The sequence below is a fragment of the Myotis lucifugus genome, unplaced genomic scaffold, assembly GCF_000147115.1.
Source record: "Myotis lucifugus unplaced genomic scaffold, Myoluc2.0 scaffold_3, whole genome shotgun sequence".
NCBI classification, from domain to species: domain Eukaryota; kingdom Metazoa; phylum Chordata; class Mammalia; order Chiroptera; family Vespertilionidae; genus Myotis; species Myotis lucifugus.
The window spans coordinates 27584524-27607422 of NW_005871051.1; the positions used below are offsets into that span (position 1 = coordinate 27584524).

The 22899-nt window shown below is 44.8% G+C and overlaps 1 protein-coding gene across 1 annotated transcript in view; it reads left to right on the forward strand.

Moving 5' to 3' along the window:
* The window catches only part of DIS3L2 (DIS3 like 3'-5' exoribonuclease 2), a 304622-nt gene that overhangs the window by 230979 nt on the left and 50744 nt on the right, over positions 1-22899 (forward strand). The window contains 1 exon segment of the mRNA XM_014463733.2: positions 10475-10708. Within this exon segment, the coding sequence (XP_014319219.1) occupies positions 10475-10708 (234 nt within the window).

A 22899-nucleotide genomic window follows, 5' to 3' on the forward strand; every position in this document is an offset into this window, starting at 1 on the left:
GGATAGAGCGTCGGCCTGTGGACTAAAGGGTACCGGGTTCGATTCTGGTCAAGGACACATGCCCACATTGCGGGCTCAATCCCCGGTAGGGGACATGCAGGAGGCAGCCAATCAATGATTCTCATCATTAATGTTTGTATCTCTCTCTCCCTCTCCCTTCTCTCTGAAATCAATAAAAATCGTCAAACCTCAGAGGGAAGGTAGGGGAGGATGGGGTAAGGGAGAGAGATCAACCAAAGGACTTGTATGCATGCATATAAGCATAACCCATGGACACAGACACCAGGGGGGTGAGGGCATGAGTGGTGGGGGAGTAAGGACACATATGTAATACCTTAATAAAGAAAATTTAAAAAAGAAAATAATTATTTTTTTAAAAAATTAGCCTGCTAGTCAATCAGTGATTCTCTCTCATCATTGATGTTTCTCTCCCTCTCCCTTCCTCTCTGAAATCAATAAAAAAATATATTTTTAAAAGTTAGCCTGCTATATTTGGTCAAACATTTAGTTAACTCCTAATGTCTTGGCAGGGCCAGACCAAATGATTTCTCGAGCCTTATACAGCCCAAGGGCTGAACATTCCCCACCCGTCTTATAGTCAAGATGCATGAAATGGGGTGAGGGTGAGGGGCAGGTGGGAGGGTCAGGGAGCCAGAGCAGGCCAGTAGGGACCCTGAATGAATGAGGAGGAGGGTGGCCAAAGCCTGATGCTGGGTTTGTGTGTAGTGATGGTTTGTGTGTAGTGATGGCTTCTAAGCCCTGGAACTTAGGAGCCCGAGCAGGGCCAACAGCATCGTACCACTGCTACATGGTGCCAGTCTCACCTGGAGACGAAGTGGAGAATGTTTTGTAGTTTTCCTTAGCCTACGGGAAAGTCTTATTTTCTGGAGTAGGCATGGTCAGCTATAGAAAGGATATTTTTATTTAAATACCCACCAAGTTTTTTTAAACATCCAGCAGAAAATCTTGGTCACACATGCTTTCATTAATCCAGTGCCCAGATTTTTAGATCAGTAAATTCTGAAGGATCTATTTTTGGCATTTTTCTCACATATTGGTGGTGAGGGCATTGTTCTCTGATCTAGATATTTGTGACTATATATTGTCATATGGAAAACAAGCCCAACTGGACCTTGTGCTTTGTAAGATCGAATGTGGGTACCATGAAATCCACTTTGACCATGTTAGTCCAGTGCCCTTGTTATATTCTGAACACCTCTGGCACTCCTGTCTCACTTGGCACTCAGGTCCTACAAAACAGAGACCATACCTAAGTGCCCTACTCATCAGAGGCATCTTAATTTTAAGTAACTTTTGTAAAAACACCTATCTTACATTTTAAAGGAGGTCAGAAGCAATGAATCTGACTTGATAACTAAGTTCTTAGATCTTAAAATCATAATATCTCAAAGTCAGAGTTGGGAATACTGAAGGAAGTGTCCCACAATTATAGTAGCTCTTCACAGCTTGCCTTTCCAGCAATATCCCTGCCATTGCTCCTTCTAAGTTAGAATGTGAGGGTGTACTCCAGAAGTTGCCCATTTCAACCTCAATCAGTAACAACCCCATTTCAGCCGTTAATGTAGCCAAAAATCACGTCATTGTTGACTTTGATCTTTCTCTCACCTCTTACAGTCCACCAGTGAATGTCCTCGGTTTTATCATCTTAACTACCTCTAGAATCTCTTCCCTTCCGTACCACTACCAGCACTGTCACCTGGGTCCAGGCTGCCCTCCCCCACCTGGACTACACTGGCTTCCTAACTGTTCTCCTAGCTTCCACTTCTGCCCCAATCATCTTCTCTCTATTCAGCAGTCAGGATGATCCTTCTAAGTCAGAAATTAGGTATTGTCTCTCTTAAAAAACACACACAAAAAAAACTCTCTAGTCCAGCGGTTCTCAACCTGTGGGTCGCGACCCCTCTGGCGGTCAAACGACCCTTTCACGGGGGTCACCTAAGACCATCCTGCATATCAGATATTTACATTACGATTCATAACAGTAGCAACATTACAGTTATGAAGTAGCAACGAAAATAATTTTATGGTTGGGTCACAACATGAGGAACTGTATTTAAAGGGCCAGAAGGTTGAAAACCACTGCTCTAGTCGCTTATTCAGAAAAAAATCTAAAAAGTCTTCACAATGGGATTTTTTTTTCCTTTTCTTTTCTCCCTGTCTTCGCAACTAGAAATGCATGAACTAGACTCTGCTTGGGGCTAGAGTCTCTTCTCGCTTCCTAGAGCATCTCTGCTTTGGGAACAGCTGGTTTTTATTGCATAACTGAGCTCTCCACTATGTAGCAGCTCCCCACCCCAGCTTCCATGATCTGACTCCACTCAAGGTCGCACTTTCCTAACTGCCACTTTAGAACATCCTTCAAGTCTCTGTTCATTCCTTGATGGTCTAGGAAAACCTTTCCAGTCCCTGCCTAACACCCACCATTTTGAATATTGGACACTGTAGCGGAACTACAATGTCCTTCTTCAGCTGGACCTTCAATGTGCTACTTAAGAATCCTTTTATTGCCAGTGTAGCTGTTTCAAATTTTTATTCTTGACTCCAGCCTTCAACTTTGCCTTTCACTCCTCTTTCCTTCAAGATCCACTGTTCCCCCAGGAGACTTTCCGTTCTTCTTGGAAATCAGGGAAACCAGCCAGCGTGATCTGCTGAAATCCCCACTTCAGTGAGTCAAAATTCCCCTCTGCCTTTCCTCATCCCTTCACCTCTGTTCATTCAGTAAAATATCTCCTGCTGCAGCCTGAGTTCAAGCCCCACCTTCTCTAGATCTGTTAACGGCATCAGCATCTTCCAAACCACTTAGACTCTCAGCCTCTAGCCTGCTTCACGTCTGCCACATCCAAGCAGTTCTAAGTGCTAACAGCTCTACCTTTGCAAAGTATCTCTAGTCACTCCTCTCCTTTCTGTCACCACAGTCGCTCTCCTACTCAAGTCCTTGCCATCCTCCTCTGGGATGGCTGAGAGAAACTGTTCAAGTCCTCTCCCCAGTGGTGTCAAATGACTTTCTAAAGCTGAATCTGGTCTTATTACACTATTGCTCAACATCCTTCTACAGCATGACAGTTTCCAGAGCATGCTATGCAAAGACCTCACCAACTCCTCCACTACTACATGACCATCTGCCACCATTCTCCAGTCCCCCAAGTCCCTACTCTTGTCACCGAAGGGTTTATTTGTCCTCAACACTTCTGAGACTTTGCATATGCTTTTCTCTCTTCTTAGGCTGTTCTTCCCTCATCTCTACCAGTATGAATCCTACTTATTCTTTGAGATCCAGCTAAAATACCACTTCTTCCATGAAACTGTTGTTAGTTCTTCATTCATTCATTTAGTGAATAGTCATTGAATATTTGCTCTATTCATACAAGTACATATGTACTAAAATAGAAACAGGTCATAATTTTCTCCTGATGGTGGATTTATAGAAGATTCTTTTTCTTCTCCTTTTCCCACCTGTATTTAAGTTTTCTGCAATGAATGCATATGACCATTGTAGTAAGAATTGTTTTGAGGTTTTTTTCCTTTTTTTTAAATAAATAGATGAGAGAGATTGGAGTTTGTTTGTAGGCTGTATGGGAAGGCGAACAGAAAAGGAGATATTGAAGACAAGGAAAGAGGAACAGATTTTTAGTGTCAGGTCATGAAGGAAGTGGGAGACTCAAAACCCAAACCCCAGGTGAGGGAGTTACTCCCAATAGGACTATAAGAACCACACCACTAACTCGCAAGCCTCGAGGGAGTGAAGTTTGGGGGCCCCTGCTGTAGTCTAGAGATGGTGCAGGGTAGACAGCCTACAAAGGTGCTCAGATATGAGGGCCCCATTCTGCCTGTCAAAACCCATTTTCCCACCTCTGCATCCCTACAGCACCTGTCATCTGCACTTGGGAGCCATACACAGATCTATTGTCCTTTTAGATTTCAACATCCTTATAAGCAGAGCCCATTGTTAATTAATCTCTTCCCCCTCCACACCACAATGCCATGTAACTCCCTAAAATGCTCAGAAATGATTTCATAAAGTGAATTGCATATCTGTTTTTGCAGTTCTTGGTTGAGTTAGTCTGCTTAGTTAGAACGGCGTTCCCCTTGGTAAGGCATTTTTATCCACAGCAGCTTTCTCAGCCCTCTTGAGCCCTATCCTGGGAGTTGAGGAGGACCTTCCACAGCTCACACCAGGAAGGTACACTACCTGCTTCCCCCTCATGACCCCTCCACAGAGGTTCACCCCACTGCCTCCCATGCTCTCCCTGCCGCTGCCACCCCTGCTGCCACCCATGGAAATCCTATGAAATGTAAAAAATAAAATAAATGTGCTTTCCGGGGCCATCATGGTATCTGCAGCCTGCTCATAGAGCCAAGGTTCATTCGCACCATTGTGTGACGTGGGGCTTCAGTTAGTAGTAAAGAAATACACTGTTTTGCGACATCCTCGGGCACTACAGTGGGAGTCTTGCCCAAGCAGCTCCAGTGAGAGTCAGTTGCTTCTGAGAGTAATAGAAAAGTTACCAGAATGCCCATCTCTAGTCCTTAGCAGAAGCAGGACAGCATTGCTTTATCTCAGGCCTATAAAGACCACCGAGGACCAGAGGAGTCTTTGGAAAACTGCTGTGTTCTTGGTCCCCTATGTCCCAGTTTGCTAATTAAGGCCCCAGGCAATTAGAGGCTTCCCTAAGGTCACTTCAAGGTAACAGAAGGCTAAACCATGGACATTGATTTTGCTGTAAATCCTTGAGATTCAACATAAAATATTTTCAAGGAAAAAAAGACACTTACCATTTATTTATTTATTTATATATATATATATATATATATATATATATATATATATATATAGTGATTTGATTTTTTACAGAGAGGAAGGGAGAGGGATAGAGAGTTAGAAACATCGATGAGAGAGAAACATCGATCAGCTGCCTCCTGCACATCTCCTACTGGGGATGTGCCCGCAACCCAGGTACATGCCCTTGACCGGAATCGAACCTGGGACCTTTCAGTCTGCAGGCCGACGCTCTATCCACTGAGCCAAACCGGTTTTGGCAAGACATTTATCATTTATTTATAAGACTGTCCTGCTAAAAATTATTTTTAATCACCTTTTCTCCTGCATTTTAATAGTTATTAATAGTGAACTTGACTTAAATCTTAAGGACTTGAGCCCTGAAGTTAGTTAACAACATAACAGGTCACTTTGCTGGGTGTCTTTAAGAAAAGCTGGACCTCTGTTCATGAGAGCTGGTTTAGGTTGGTCTTATTGAAAGGCTAGGTCTGCCCTGCCAGTGTCACTCAGTGGTTGAACGTCAGCCTATCAACCAGGAGGTCACTGTTTGATTCCCAGTCAGGGCACATGTCTGGGTTGTGGGCTCCATCTCTGGTGGGGGGTGGGGGGGCATGCAGAGGGCAGTTAATTGATGATTCTCATCATTGATGTTTCTATTTTTCTCTCCCTCTCTGAAATCAATTATATATATATATAATTACACATATACATATAATTTATTTATTTTTAAAAAGAAAGAAAGGCTGGGGCTGAGCTAACCTCACTGGTCCTAAAAATCTGCTTTTGTGTTTCCTGGGTCTGTCTGAAGCCAGTCCTCAGAAGGCTTTCTCTGTGGCTCTCCAACATTTCCCACCCTCTCCCCCACCTTCAACTTCCTTCCCTAGTTCCTCAGGCCTCCCAGCCTTTCTACCAACCTGAGAGTCCCACTGCCCCTCCCTACCCTCATGCAACTGTCATGGTAAAGGGAACACTTTTCAAGGGCTGCTCAGGCTTGGGGCCTCACCCACTTTCATAGAAATGGAATTCTTGTCTCCTAACCACATCCGGGACCTGAGGTTCCTCTCACATTCCTGCCATTTTCTACAGTTGCAAGGCAAACACTTAAGGAAATTCCCTCATTTCCTTCCTCTTAGGCTTGGAAGTTTAGACAGTCGACCTTTAGACAGGTCAAGATGGAAAGGGCCCGATTATTGTCTGGGGGTTGGCAGACTAGGCTGATGGCAGGTGACATGAGACAGAAGAGCTCACGGTTTACTCAGTTAGGCTTTTTTTCTATGCAGACCTTCCAGAAAATTCTAGCACATAAATAAACCGCCTTATAAACTAAAACAGGCTGGCAAATGCATGGCCCAAGCACAGGCCCCTCCTCAGTGCATTCTGGTGGGCCTAGTGTGCCTCAGGGCCTCTCCACACAGTAGGAAAGGACACAGCTGGTTCTAAATACAGTGAGTTGCTGACAGTTCTTCCATCTTGTTATTTACTCTCTAATCTCACCAAAGTCTTCTCTTTTCTTTAAAAAGTGACCTGCACCTTACTTAATCACTGTGGGTCTAGTGTGAGGAGTAGGCCGAGGGGATCCTTGCTTGCTCCTCAGCCAGCCACCACCCCACTGCCTCTCCCTACTGCAGTCCCAAGGTCCCCATCACAGACATGTTGGTCTCTCCTCGCTGCCTTCAAGCCCCTCCTTTTTCTGCCCAGTCCCTTTTCAGGCATGTTCTTCTTGGCCCCTTGGACTTTTCTCACCGCTTAACCACCCCCCCCCCCCAACACACACACACACACACACACACACACACACACACACACACACACACACGACGATTGCCTTGTGTTCCAAGCAGCATAAATTCCCCATCCCCACCCCTGGCCACCTCAAACTGGTTTTATTCCAGTCAGGAAAATGTTTCTTCCTAATACTTTTTTTTTTAATCCTCAACTGAGAATATTTTTCCATTGATTTTTAGAGTAAGTGAAAGAGAGGGGGAAAGGCAGAGAGAATATCGATGTGAGAGAAACACATCGATTGGTTGCCTCCTGCAGGAGTCCCGACCAGGGCCTGGGCTGGGGAGGAGCCTGCAACCAAGGTAGGTGCCCTTGACCAGAATCGAACCTGGGACCCTTTGGTCCACAGGCCGACGCTCTATCCACTGAGCCAAACCAGCTAGGGCTCTTCCTAATACTTTTAAAAAAAATACTTTACATACAGAAAATGAGAACTGCTGTAGAAGTAATTTTGCACCTACTTACTTAAAATTACAAATTTACCCATTAGCGGTTTTTGAACCAGAAATTTCTTAATGAAGCACTGACATTTTTTAGAAGATAGACTTTATAATGTATTTAAATAGAATTTAAGTTTTCCAAGGACATGGTGTCCTCACAACGTGGTATCTGCAATATATGGAAGGCTGGTATATGAGGCATACTTCCTTTCCTTTATCCACCGTCTTTGTCTGTTATGTGACCTTCAGCTAAAATATAACACAAGTAACACTAGATTTTGAGCCTTAAATCTTTAGATATAGATCTGCTTGTGGCTGCCACTTAGAAGCTTTTTCAAATCCCCAGCCTATTTTCTCAACTGTGAAATGGGCTGAATAATGCAGTCCTCCCAAATGTGTTCAAGAAACTGTGAAAGGTTGTTCAGTAGGGGCCAGGGCCAGATACTCCGAAGTGCTGTCCACTGCAGTGTTGTTATTTCCTGTCCTACCTGGGGCCAGAAAGTAGGTCATGAGCTAGAGTGTTTGCTCCATTCTGACCAGGTTTTCCTCCTCACCATATACCTTCAGTAGGTGTTGGCACAGAATTCAGTCTGACATTCTAAACAATGATGTCCTCGAGTGAATGCAGGAAGCTTGTCACCTGCAGACAACCAGTGACCCAAATCCCGCGATTAAGCAAAGGACAGAGGAAGGACAAGATCTCTCTGAAGGGTTTTATTTATGAAGCTCCTTATGGCTTTTTCACTTTTTCCGTGAAAAAATGTCCTTTTGTCTTCTGCCACTGGCCCTGGTCATGGACGGGGTGTTGATGTGAATACAGCTTCCAAATTGGAAATTAATGAGGTGTTCCTTCCAGAAAGGCCTTCCTCCCTTGCTGTTAGGCATGCTGTCCCTGGGAGCCCCCATAGTCCTTCTTTCCCTACTGCCCTCTCTCTGAGGCTGTGGGGGACATCCTTGCTTCTCTGCTGCCTTCCCACAAGGTGGTTTCAGGCTAGTTTTTCTGGCCTCAGAATTTTTTTAGTCCGTTTGTCAGGGTGATTCCAGAATCGCTGGATTGTGTTAAAGCAGGATAGGTTCTGCTGCCTGAGGCCACTGTCACATGGCCAGGTAGTTCTCAATGGCTCTTCAGAACTTTCACTTCAACCCATTGTGGGTTCAAAAAGAAGGGCAGTACAGGTTTTCTGGGATGCAGGCATTATAAGAAAGTTCTCATTAGCCCTATAGTCAAAGATCTGGTGGTGTTCGTGTGTGCTGTTGAGATGGGTGTAGGTGGATAAGGAAACAGATGAAGGAGCCAAGGTGCTCGTTAGGAAGAAGGGGCTCAAACTGAGATAGTGCAGGCAGCGTGCGTTGTTAGGGAGCTCTGATAAGGAGTGTAGACTTCCAATTCTGCCAGGTTACAGATGATAAATTTTAAGAATTGGCATTGATCATAGGGCTCTTCCACTTTCCTCATGCCTTTGAATCCCACTCAGGCCCCCTCATTCTTTGCCTTCTACTTGGCTCCATAGATTGGGAATATCGGATCCGAGTGCTCTTGGCTTGCCTCTTCTTCCCCTCAAGATCACTGCTTGCCTCCCCTATCCTTCTCACCTCCCTTCCAGGTCCCTGCTCCTCTCTCGTGGATGAGTCACCTACTGGAGTCCTTTGGCCCAGGACCCATTCGTTCTCTGGCACCATCGGTCCTCCTTTTGTACTGGCTTTTCCCCTCACCCTACAAACAGCAAAATCCTGTCCTTCCATCCTTGTGGAATCAGCCATCCACACTTTGCCACCACTGCTTGCTAGCTGTCCACCTATCCTTAACCCCAGACTTCCCAAACTTTCCCTCATATGCCTCACATAGAAGATGCTGCTCTTTGAATGGCACACGGGGTGTGAGAGGCCGATGCAAGGCAGAGCTCTGGCTGCCGGATGACAGTGTCTCTGTAATCCGTCCGTAGCACATGCCTGAAATCTACCCAGCCTCTACCATATTCTCCCCTAAAATAGCCTTCATAAAGCTCACTAATAAGCAAATGCTCAATACAAGGTCTTTTCCTTTGTTTTCATCCTCCTCGATGGCCAGGTGACATCTGACATAGCCTAAGGGTTGGAGCTCAGGCTCTGGGGCTGGACTGCCTGGGCTCAGTTCCTGGCTTTGCCATTCATTCCCTAGCAGGTCACTCAATGGGTCTGTGCCTTCCGTTTCCTTGTTTACAGAGTGAGGATAATAGAACACCTGCCTCATACGTTGCTGTGTGAGGAAGTAGTTGTATGGAAAGTATAGAAACAGCATCTGTCTCATCCAGGGGCCATGAAGTGTGTCTGCTGCTGCTTCTGAGCACCGCTTTCTTCTGCCCTGTCTCCTGCTTTTTCTAACAGCAGACACTCTTGAATTTTCTCCTGTCTCTTTGAGTTCTCTTGTTTTTGTTTTTTTTCATCATCCAGCTTTTCTTTTTGTTCCCTAGTATGAAGGAGTTTGTAGAGAATACGGCCTTCTCTTTCTTTCAGATCCAGGAGGCCATCTCCCCACCTCCAGACCAGTCATTGCCCCCGGGCTACACCCTGCTGCCTGCAACATGGCGCCATCCAGGTCTCCTCCCTGCACCTCAGGTTCAGGAGTCCCCGAATAGTTTAAGGTTTATTTTATTTTTGTTTTAAAAGTAATAAATGCTCATTATAGAAAATAGAGACAAACTGAAAGGATAAAATACAGATCAGTGGTAACCCATCCCTCAGCAGTGTGTCTGCTTTGAGCCCAGTGGGTCTCAACCTGCTCCGATAACCCCAGGGAACATTTGGCAACGTCTAGAGGTGGTTTGGTTGTCAACTCAGTGCTGGAGAGAGATGCTAACGGGTAGAGTTGAAGGATGCTGCTAAACATTTCACAGTGTACAGTACAACCCCACAACAAAGAATTAGCCCAATAGTGCTGAGGTTGAGAAATACTGTTCTGGGCCTTTGTCTCTACATCAGTGCCCCAAAGAGAACAAGTTGGAATTGGCTTTTTCTTTCTCCTGCATCTTGCTCTCTGTTTCTATCAGGGGCCCCACCTTTTCCCTCATCCCACATCACATCCATTACCAAACCCACAGAATCCCCATCTGCACATCTTTGGCATCTATCCCTTCTTCTCTTTCCCAGTTTTGACATTGATGACCACCTACCCAAACTAATGAAAAAGCCTCCTACAGGAAAAGCCTCCACCTCAGTCTCCTGCTTGGCCTTGCCTGAGCCCTTGTGCTCGGAGACATCTAGAGACTCCATGCCTGCCCGGTCCAAGCCTGGTAGAGGCTGAGCTCGCTGAGGGCAGCAGCTTCCACATTGGATAAGTCTTTGTACCCAGCCAGAACCTAACACCATTCTGTTCAAAAAGCCAGTGCTCAGGGAATCTCTGGAGAATGCATGTGGGTGAATGGTCACATGTAAGAAAAACCTGAAAACCAATTTCTCACAATCTGTCCTCCTGCAGATCCTTAGTGAGTGGTTTGGCCGGACCATCATCTGCTCCTGCACCAAACTGAGCTATGAGCACGCACAGAGCATGATTGAGAGCCCGACTAAGACAATCCCTGAGCAGGAGCTGCCCCCCATCTCCCCTGAGCACACCAGCGAGGAGGTACACCAGGCTGTCTTGAATCTCCACCGGATTGCGAAGGAGTTACGCAAACAGCGGTTTTTGGACGGTGCACTGCGTTTGGATCAGGTCAGTCACTTCCTTTTTTTAGTGCTACCAACAGATTTGCTTTGTGCCTGAACCCAGCATGTCTGCAACTCAGCATGGCAGTCTTGCACTCTTCCCTCCTTGTTTCCTCAGTCACTGCACTGAAGCAATGTTCCCCAAGGTAGGCAGGAACTAACTCCCACTCTCCCTAGCTCCGCAGGCACCTGAGGCCTAACACTGTGAGCCCAGGAAAAGGGTGGTGTCTGGGTGGCTGTGAGACCAAAGCTCCCAGCTGGCCTAACCTGGGAAGGTATGTCCAGTATTTGGTCCTCACCTCGGTTTCTACTGCTAATCCCTCTTAACTGAGCTGGTAACAGGAAACATGGACATGTAGGAGTTAACCAGTATCTGATTATGGGGCTTAAAGAAATAAGTGTTTCTTCTTATCCCTTGTCTTCCTAAAAGAATTATGTTTACAAATTCCAGATTAATATCTGAGGAAGCACAGAACTGGGGAGACTATAGAATGCTGGCTATTTAAGAAAACAATGACCCAGAATGGTATTGATGGCTCTGGAGTAGCACAGCCATGCCAGTGGTTCACTGGGACTTAGGCAGCTGTCATTCAAACCTGGTTGAGTTGCCATGTCTGGTAACTCAGTTATCTGTATCTCATTGGCCCTCTCATTTTATAAATTAGAAAGCCAAAGCCCCCAAAGGTTAAATAAGTTGCATATATGCAAGAAATCCAGATAGCTAGCACTTTGTTCACCTTTCCTCCTTTTACACCATGCTGACTTAAGAGAAAAATTTTCCTTTCAAGTGAGAAAAACAAGCCCTCAAAAGTCCTACTTAGGTTCCAGTTAATGAAGGTTTGAAAATAAGGGATTTGCATCCTTGGAGTTGATTCCTTGGTTCTCTAGATGAGTGTGTGGACCAGGACTTTAGGAGGAGCACATCAGTCTCCTGTGACAGAGACACCGTGAGATCCTTTATAAATCAGCTCAGTGGCCCATTTGGCAGTCACTGCATTTGTTCTCATGTGCCGACTGCCTGCATTTGCCTTCACTAAAATCCATTTTTCTTCGGACCTTTGGCATAGCCTGCTGTTTGAGCTGCTCTCTGATGCTGTGTTTGCCTCAGTTCACGATGTCCACGTTTTGGGTGGCAGTCCTAAAGTATATATATGCGTTTTTACACTCGCCTCAATTGGAGGTGCTATGAGAGGCCTTTGTAAGAGGGGACACCATCCTTGTCACACAGCATGCCCTTGAATGCAGAATAGATCTGCTAACCCAGAAGTCACCTTTCCGAGAAGTCAGTTTACCGTGATGACTTTCAGAATGGATGAGGTGGAAGACACTAGCATGGTACCTGTTTGTCAGGTAAGGACTCAATGGTTTGGAGGTCATAATAACTTCAGAAGTATAGCGCAACTTTACCACTGGTGATTGCAGTCCACACCTTAGACCAGAGCTGCCACACTTACGTCTGAAATGGTGCACCCTCAGCCCTCAGGACTACCTGGGCTGGCCTCAGTCCCTGGGGACCACCTGCTAGCAATCCTGTCTGCTTATCCTAGCGTGCTGTCAGGTACTAGCAAGTTCTGTATGTACTGTGATGTGAAACAGATGGGAAGCACTGCCTTTGAGGTCGGATTACCTGCTCCAAATGTCTCTTTTACCTGGAGCTTAAACCGAGTTCTAAAGAGATTCTAGCTCAGTGAAATGATGCTCCTTTATGCCATTGCCCAAAAGCAAGTGTAGGTGCTGAGTGCATTCTTTGTGCTTGTGGTTGAATGAGTTGAGTAACATACCTTCCAGGTGGTTTCTTCCCACCTTCATGTTTTCTGCTGCCATGTTAATTCTAGAGTTTAACACATGCTTGTTTTATTTTCTTTATTATACATATGTCCCTCTGTTTCTTAAAAAGACTCTCATTAAAGGGACTTTTATGTGTTTGTAGTCAAAGTAATCATAATGGATTATAATCATATGCAGATCTGAGCTTTGTGGGGTCGGGGGCTATGGGAAGCCCTTACGCCCTGTTCAGGTTCTTCCTGGATGACTCAGGCCTGCCCTACGGGCCTTGGAAGTGCACAGAGCTCCCTGACCCCCATCCTCCCAGGAGCCTCCCTTCCAGGAAGGAAGATGCCATTAGTTGACTCTGATGTGTTGTTCTGTGTCTTAGCCATTGCCTTCAGAAAGGATAACAAGGGAGGGTAGCAGGGTGCTAAAAAGAACCCCCCAACAAAAATCAGGAAGCTACACCTACAGCTTTCCGGGGCTTTCTTTCCAGGCTGACACCCTCAGTGAGGTGATAGCACTCAGAGGGAGGCCCTCCGTGGGAGGCTTCTGAAGAAAGGAGCCCCACTGCCTGAAGGAAACTGGGCCACTTCAGGATCCTCAGCATGTGAGAGGGTGGATATGACTGGCTCCTGATGAGCCTTTGACTTTCTGAATTAGAGAAAGTTGTAGTGAAGAAAATTTATTTTCATCTTCTTAGTCAATTTCTCTAAACTAAAGGGGCCTTTATTAAATTCTCAGCTATCTTACATGAATCCTGCCTGGCACAATTTTGAAGCTCAAACTAGTGGCCATTTCTGTGAGCAAGATAAACTCATTAATGGAAATAATTTTTAAGTACCTTGGGATCCAGGCTGCTGTGGAATGCTATTATGGATGGCCTTGCCTAGCCAGCTTTTAAGTCAGGGGTCTGCAGGCTTCCTCTAAAGGGCAGATCGTAAATATTTTAGGCTTTGTGGGCCATAAGGTCTGTCTCCAGTACTCAGCTCTGCTGTCGTAATGTGAAAGCAGCCAGAGATAGACAAACAAGTGAGTGGGGCTGTTCCAATAAAATTTAAGGACACTGAAATTCAGAGTTCATATAATTTTCATATCACAAAATAGTATTCTTCCTTTAATTATCTTTCATTTATTAAAAAATGTAAAAAACATTCTTAGCTCAAGGGCCATACAGAAGCAGGTGGAAGGCTGGAGTTGGCCTGTGGTCCATGGTTTGCAGACCCAGTCAGCTCTTAGCAGCTCATCATTGCTGCACTGAGAATTGGACTGGGTAATGGGAACAGTTGTGCTAAGTTAGCTCTCAGGATGGTTTCATGCAATTAAGTAAAGTATTCATTTGATTACTACCATGCTTAGCAGGTCCAGTTGGTGGCCGGAAGTAGAGGAATAAATCAGTTTAGCACCAGTTCCCTTACCCTATTTACAGTCAAGTAGCTTTAATTAGCCTGAAGCAAAAAGAGCAGTGGTTTTAATTTCCCAACTCTGCAAGCTCTGCAGCCTCTTCACAGTCAGTCTCCTCCCACCAGCCCATGTCCCTGGGCCCACTTGCAGAGATGCTGGCTCTGCCATCTTGTTGGGTACACTGAGGGCAGGGATTGCTCATGGCAAAACATGGCTCTGATGCCATGGTATGGCATTCTCCCCCCACCCCTGTTGCTATATGTAGCAGTAAGTTTTGTTGAGTCATGCATTTACAAATTATAGTTAATATTTCTATTCCTTCTCTCCAATACAGTTATTTTCAAGAAATGAGCATTTTAGCTCTCTGGTATTTAATTTTATACAGTATGGTATTTGGTACAAGATAGAAGGATGGGCCTAGTCATTCTATTTGGCTCTCCTTTGGTCTTATTATTTATGTCATCATTTTTGCACAAGAGTAAGCTGGTAATCAGGTGCTTGGATATGTTTGTAGAATCAATCTCTGTTCTCTTAGTCACAGAGTCCTTCATGCAAAATGTCTTCAGAAGGCATTCTTTGGGTGCTGGAAATGAAGGATGGAGGAATAAGATTTGGTATAGCGGAGGAGCCAGCAGACCACCCAGAAAATGAAAAGTGCTGCAACAGAGTTCTCACAGAGTGCAGTGAGATGGTACCAGAGTGGACCGGCCTGGTTTCAGACATCAGAAGGTTTCCCAGCAGGGCAGTGTGCCCATGAGGGCTTTAGAAAGACTTGAGAGACTCACCAGGCTCTGAAGGCACTGGGGGGCTGGGGAGTGCATTTGAATAAACTACTGGTACAGGCATGGGAGGAGCAGCAGGTGGCACATTTGGGCAATGGCCAATTGCTCCAGATCATGAGGTATATAGCGAAGAGAGGGAACAGCTAGGGAAGAAGGCAGAGGCTGGGCCTTGAAATCTGAGGGAACCATCTAGGGGAGCCATGGAATTATTTTAAATATGGAGGTGACGTGATCAGAATTGTGTTTTAGAAAGTTCACTGGCTATAGTAAGAAGAGTAGACTGAAGAAGAACAGAATAAAGGATTCTTATATTTCAAGAGAGAAACAACGAGGGCCTGACATAGAGACTGTAGGGGAGAGAAATTTACAGATCTAAGGGAGGAAGGAAAATCGGTGAGCCTTGACCAACTAGACTTATGAAACTTTACCCTAATCTCTGGTTATGTCCTTTGGACATTCCTGGAACAGTGATGATAGGGTCAGAGATACAGACATATTTAAAAATCTTGAAATATTGTCACATACCCTTCTAGAAATGTCATACCAGTGTATGCCCCTTTCAGTAACCTGTGAATAAGGGCAGGAGGGGAGAAATGCTGGCAAGCATTCTTTGCCTACATGGGAGTGTTTGTGTCTGTTCATTCCTCTCCCCTCTCCCCTCTCCCCTCTCCCCTCTCCCCTCTCCCCTCTCTCCTCTCCCCTCTCCCCTCTCTCCTTTCCCCTCTCTCCTCTCTCCACATGTCTAGGTCTGAAGTGTCCCAGTGACTGCGGTCTTACATTATTCCTTCATCTTTGTCCTATGTGTTCCTATTTCCATTAGCCATTATAAAACTCCTAAGGGTCCTAATATTTTAAATGTCTGAGAGAAGTGATTGAAAGCATCTCGCTAGCTCTTGCTAACATTGAGACTGGAGAGAGATCTCTCGCCCCAAACTACAGTTCTTCCCACTCTCATTAGAATTAGTACAGAAACCCACTGTATTTGGAATGGTGCTGAGAACTCTTGTATTTTTAGATCCTCGGAGAACATTTGTAATTTCACTAGCCTATTTTGTTGCCCTAACTTCCTGTCTGTAACAGCTCTCAGGCATTGTTTGGGTTGGCTGCACATGAATAATCATAAGGAAATCTAATTGACTTAAGACTGAGGAGGATAAAATTGCTCATGTAACCTGTGCCACTGTAACAATGGTGCCACTCTTTTTAAGGTGGTGATAAACAGTATAAGAAGACTTCTAGAAATTCAGGACTTCTGTTTAAATGTTGACTGTGCATTACTTCAGCTGTGGAGATAGTTCTAGAATCAGTGAGGCTTAATGAATATTTATCACCCTGTCATATTTTTCCCAGTTACCAGTTTCATATTAGCAAAATTTTTGTTTAGATTTATCCATTTTATTTATAAATAACTCTATAGCCAAGACTGTGCTCTTGTGAGCTCCTCAGTCCCCAGGTGTTTGAGGATGGCCTCTGGAGGAGAGCGGAGCGGCTGGAGAGGGGACACACTGCAGCCTCCAGCTCCACGGAGGATTCCCAGTCAGAGGCATAGATCTCTCCTGTGAGGGGAAGAGAGAGTTTGATTCAGTTGTCATACTTTAATTTCATGTGGAGTCAGGGAAAACAAGCCATATGTATGCATCCCACGGCATGAACAAGACAGACTTGAAAACTTGACCTAGTTGTATGTTAAGTACCACTAATTACAGCTACTGTGTGAGCTGATCACTATTTGTGGCTTGTTAACATATGCATAAAAACTAACATATATCATTAAATTTCAGAGTAACTCTGCTGAGCAGCTTGTTATTATAAACCTAAACTCTTCATGTACTCACTCTTCCTTTAGGCACATCACAGAGTCATTCACTCATAATTTTAAAAAATTAGAAGGGCTACGGGTAGTATTATTCTGGAAGTTATTAAAAATACAGACTCAGACACGATCTCCAACCCTCACTAGACAGATATTTCTTGAGTTCCTGTTGTGTTACAAATTCTGCTCATAGTTCTATGAAGGCAGTGGAAGACAGACTTTCTGTCCTAAAATTTCACAGTGAATTTGGGAAGAACTCTGTGTACTCCACATCCTGCTGCAGAGAGGTTTGCATTGCCGCCCCCCATCCATTCCCTCCCACTTGGGGCTCCCTAGCTCTTTATTTATACCTGTTACCCCTCTTTAAAAATTTTTTTTCTACTGATTTTAGAGAGAGGAAAGGGAAAGGGAGAGAGGGAGATAGAAACATCAATAATGAGAGAGAATCATCGATCGGCTGCCTCCTGCACACCCCTCACTGGGTAGTGAACCTCCTGGTTCATGGATCGATACTCAACCATTGAGCCACAGCAGCCGGGCTACAACTGTCACCCTTTTTGATCACATTATCACATTGCCTTGTTATTTTCCATTTACTTCCCTGTCTCCTCTAGACTGAGTTCCTTCAGGGTAAGGACAGCGTCTTTTCATCTTTGTATCTCCAGCTCCCACACAGTGCTCATTTTTAACCAGGCATTTCAAGGTCTGTAAGCATCTCTGTATATATTGGTCTTTTTAAAGAAGTGTGATGGATGTGACCTGAAAGAGGTAATGGCTAGAGGAGAGAGGTGTGTTTATGTAAGAGAATTAAATGCACATTATGAATCAGAGAGGCTTCCTCCCCGTTTGAATAAAAGGGTTGGGTGTTTGATTGCTTGCCAGGGCATACAGGGTTTAGAACAAGGTGTAATGAGGACTTTCTCAAGGTGGAGCTGCCTGGACAGGTGCGAGGAGCCAGGAAGCTTCAGCACCCCAGGGGGCTGGCAGTGCTTCTGAGGGGTCCTGAGCAGTCTGTGTTCACCTCGATATCCTCAGACCAAGCTGTGCCCCTCAGCGAGCCTGGCAGAGGACACTCTCTGGAAGAAGGCACTGAGACCCCAGGTGCCTCCCTGGGAATGGAGAAGCTCAGGCTTGTCAGAGACCTGGCTTGCCAGCACAGAAAGGTGGGGAGGCACCAAATTCCCCCACATGCCTCTCAAAAAGATTCCCTCTGGGGTGAGCTCATCTGAGCTGCTATCCCCACCCCCATGACAACATGAAAATTATTTGTCTACCCCAGTGGGATCCCTGGTCTAATAGTCCCTCTTAGAATTTGATCAGAGCCTGGTGTTGCTTCTAATGGGAATGATTTCCACAAGATAGGTTCTGTGTTAGTTGTTGCGGGGCTGTCTGAGAAGATAACTCACATCACAGTTGGAGTTGAGAGTGTGCCGGATGACTCACTGCTGCATTTCCAGAGGGCAGTGAAGTGAGACAGAGGGCTCTCACACTGACAAGATGATGTATAAGACACTTCTGGGGGTCGAGCAGGGCAGCGGCAAGTGCCCCATTCCCTCTTCAAGATGTAGATTTGGCCCCTCCAGGCCTGTCTTTCGGGTAATTGTACTTAGGATTAGGAAGCGCTTGGACTCTCCCTTTCTATTCACGGGACACCCTGCATGTCCCCTCCCTACCCCATGTCACACCCACGTCACTCAAATGTGAGCCAAACAGCTACGTAAGAGACGTGGAATCCTTTGACGTTAGTAAAACCTGCACTGGGAAAGGCATCCTTGCAGCTGATCCTTAGATTTCCACCACGACTGCTTCTTGGGGCAGGCCCAGTTGAGTTCGACTTTTATGGTTCAGTGAACTGGGGCTCTGCCCTGGTCTGTCCTAAACCCTGCTGCCAGAGATTCCCCAAATGTGCTTTCACCTTCACTCAAGAACCTACAGTCTCCCGCAACAACTTCATGGACCAGTAAGATTTCCATAAATATTCTGGGACAAGATACAATGGCTAGGTTTTAATTTTGCTGAACAAGGACATTTTCCTAAAAAGTCAGTTACCATCTCTTATCTCCACGATTTTACAAATGAAAACATTTTAGCACCAAAATGAAAGAAATACAGAATTTCATAATACGGGGTTGTCTTTTACACTGATTGAACTTTTCAGAAAACCTTTTTCTCTTCTTGTTGATCTCCAACCAGCCTTTGAAAACTACTGACTCATTCCATCAGATCCAAACACCTCCTGGCTTTGGAGGCCCTCTGTGATGTGCCCTGTGTTTGGTACTCCCTGTTTCCCAGCCACATCTATACCTTCCTCCCTCGTCCTTCCCTGCCTCACGTGGCCCTGGCCTCCACTTGCTGCCCCCGGTTCCACAGACCTCCTTCCTCCACAGAGGCTGCCTCCCGCTCTTCTTCCCAGATGCTGGATGGAGCACTTGGTAGGTTTGCATTCGCTTCATTTTGTAGTTTTGCTCTTTATTCCCTTCCTGCTTCCTCCCGCCTGCATTCTGGATCATCAGCTGTGTAAAAGGCAGATACCTCTCTGTCACTTCTTTCTCACCCATAAATTTATGCACTGACACACCAGAGGCATGCTAAAAGCTGTTCCCAGCACTCCAGGTCACCTGAGGTCAGGGGGTACTTGAGGACACACTGCCCATCTCCAGTCTAGAGCTTGGAGATGTGGTCCTGTTATTTCTCAAGAAATTTCCACATTTTTAGCCCTAGCCAGTTTGGCTCGGTGAATACAGTATCGGCCTGTGGACTGAAGGGTCTCAGGTTCAATCCCGGTCAAGGGCACGTACCTCAGTTGCAGGCTCAATCCCTAGCCCCGGTTGGGGAGCATGCGGGAGCCAACCAATAGATGTATTTCTGTCACATCGATGTTTCTCTTTCTCTGTCTCTACCCCTCCCTTCTAATCTTGCTAAAAATCAATGGAAAAATATCCTCAGTGAGAATAACAAAAAGAAATGTCCATATTTTTAAAGAATCGTGTTGCAACAAGTTTGTTTTGTTTTATAACACCATTTTAAATGACATATGACAGGCATTTTTTAAGGAAATTGGAAGCACCTTAAAATTATTTTGTAACTTCCAAATATCCCTTTTGCCTACCTTTTTAGGACCCCACATGTTTTTTGACTTCCTACTAGCACAAAGTAGTATGCTGGGTGTTGGGGACAAAAGAGAAAATTGGATCCCGGTCCCATTCTCAGCGTGGCTTAGTGCCTCATGGAGGAAACAGACACATCGAGGCCTGGACATGCTGAGTTTGGGCTGTGTGGAAGTGGCTGCTTTGGTGGTTTACATGACGCTAGCTATGGTAGGAAGGAGCCACCTTCAAATTTTGATTAGGAATAAGGTCATTTTGATTTAAAAATTTCTACAAAATAGAAATTAGCAATTTGCTGTATAAAAATGCTAGAAATTCTGAAAATAAATTAGAAATTATTTAAGTACCCCTTGAATTGTGACCTCCCAGGGTCAAGGAAATCTGCCTTGTGGAAGGAATGAGTGCAGACCCAAAGGGCAACACCCAGGAGGGAATACCAGCAGGTCTCTTACCAGCTTGTCAGCATTAAATTGGCAGTCTCCTAAATAAGAACATTTGCTAATGATTCGCGGTCTACTGGGTTTGAAGAGCACTTGACCAGGTAGCTGTTCCTGAGCTCTGAAAACTTGGGCTTGGCCATCAAACAGGTTGAAACTGATTTGCTACAATCAGTTTCCTTCTGTAAATAATAAGGAGTTCTCCCCTTCATTCTCCTGCCCTCTACCCCAGCCAAGTACTGAGACTTAGCCCTTCCTGCAAGCTTCCGGCCAGCCAAGCCCGCAGTTTTGCCTGCCTTCCTGGTTGGCCTGCAGAACACACTTATGAATTCAAGTGGAGGGGGAGCAGAGCGCTGCCTGAGCTTTCGCCCTTTCCTCCGCCTGCCTGGCTGTCCAGCTTTCTGACCTGGATTCCTGACTCCTTGTTGCTGAGGACTTCTTGGTCCCTGTGGAGATCTGTCCTGTGTGCCCAGAAGCCTAGCTCTGAACTCCTCCTTGGCACATGCTTCTGCTCCAGATTGCCCCAGGCCCAGCGCCAACTCTCCTGTGGCCACCAGCTTCAAGTCAGTGACTGGTTACAGAGCGGAGAGCTCAGGAGCACAGCCCCTGCCTCAGACCACCGGGGTTCAGATCCTTTTCACTTTGCTGTGTAACTTGAACTATTCCATGCTTCAGTTTCCTAAGATAATAATGAGTAAAATGAGATAACATTTGGTAACATTGAGATTTCACCTCACCTATGTCATAGGTTTGTTGTTAGGTCATGAGTTGTACCCATAACAATACTTAGGACAGTGCCTGACACATAGCACCCTGCAGAAGTTAGCTGAATGTTCAGATGGTGAGAAAGCCCCCATTTTTGTCCTCAGAGAAGTGGCACCTCTATCAGAGAAGAACCCAGCAAGAGCTATAGTACAGGGGTGGTGGCCACCAGAAGAAAAAATTATCCTTGTTTGTGATATTTCAGATGGTCTCTAGATGGAGGGGGAAGATTTGACATGCAGGTGCAAGGCAAGGAAGGGTTCTCCCCTGCTCCATAGGGAGTGGGCCAGGTTGTTGGGCATGTGCAGGGAGTGCGTGGCAGCCAGAGCTCACACTGGGCTGTGCCGTAGAGCATCAGGAGTTGGTATTGGGTTCATTCACAGGGGACACCATGCAAGATTTGTGAGCAAGGGAGGGAAGGAGAGGGAGTTCTGCACATCATACTTCAAGTTCCTCAAAGAGGAACTGCAAGATACTCCATTTGTATAAATATGCCATGCTTTATATAACTCTTCCCTAATATTGTTGTCATAGGTCGATTTTAGTTTTTATATTATAAATAACATGGCAATTAATATTCTTATGCATAAAATTGGATTATCTCCTTAGGAGTACATTCTAAGAATTATTGGATTGAAGGGAATTGATTTTTTTCTGTGATATGTTTCTCTTTTTTATTAACTTCCATTATTTCATCATAAAATTAATACATGTTTACTTTATAAGAACTTAGAAATTAATAAGTAAGCCAGAAGAGCCATTGATCAGTCACCCATCACCTAGCAATGACATTTTTCTATGTATCCTAAAGAGCTTTTGGTACAAACTGTTATATAATTTTCCAGAAAGGCTAGATTGTTTTAGGCTTTCCCCAGCAGGGAACAATAGTACATTGTCACTGCCTCTCACCGAATTGAGAGTTTGTGGGGTTTTTTATTCTTTGTTAGTATGATAGGTTGGAAATAGTGTTTTATTAGTGTTTTGACTTGCATTTGTTTGTGGGCTCAATCAACTCTTCAGTCCCCTATGAAAAGGCAGATTTTATACACCATCATCTCCTACATCTCAAATATTAGCCCCACTGGCCGCATTTTTAGCCAGAATTACATTTTTTTCCTAGCAAGGTATAGTTTATACACAGTAAAATTCACTCTTTTTAGTGTACTGGTCTGCAGGTTACACATGCCACAATAAAAATATAAGACAGTTGTGTTGTACCAGAAAATTCTTGCATGCTCCTTAGTAGTCAGCCCCTCTCCTCTAGCTTCAGCCCCTGGTGACTGCTAGTCTGGTTTCTATGCCTGTGTGGTCCCTTTTGCAGAATGATGCACAAGTAGACTCGTTCAGTTGGCAGCCTTTGGAATCTAACTTCTTTCACTTAGCATCATGCAGGTTCATCCTTGTGGTTGTGTGTGTTTGTTCCCTTTTACTGCACAGTAATATTCCATGGTACAGATGTACCAATTTGTTTATCCATTTACCAGCTGAAGGATACTTGGGTTGTTTCCAGTTTTCGGTGATTATAAATAATGATGCTATAAACATTTGCCTACAAGCTTTTGTGTAACCATTAAGTTTTCGTTTCACTTGGGTAAATACCTAGAGGGGAAATTGCTGGGTCATATGCTAAGTGTATCTTTAACTTTATGAAAGACTGCCAAACTGTTTTCCAAAGTGGCTCTACCACTCACCAGCAATGTGAGAGAGTTCTGGTTTCTTTATATGCTCACCAACACTTGGTATTGTCAGTTTCTTGTTTGTTTGTGTTTATTTTGTTTTTGAGCCATGCTAACAGGTGTAGTGTTATTTCATTGTGGTTTTCATTTGCATTTCCCTAGTGGCTAAAAATGTTGATCTTTTCATGTGCATATTTGCAGTCTGCATATCTTTTTTGATGAAGTGTCTGTCAGATCTTTGCCCATTTTTTAATTGGATTGTTTCATTTCTCATTAGTAAGTTTTGAAAGTTCTTTTTATATTTTGGTTACAAATCCTCTCAGATATGTGATTTGCAAATATTTTCTTTTCGTCTTTGTCTTGGTTCTTCATTCTCTCTCTCTCTCTGGCTTGTCTTTTTATCCTCTTTTGAAGAGTAAAATTTTAAAATTTGATGAAGTTTAGTTTATA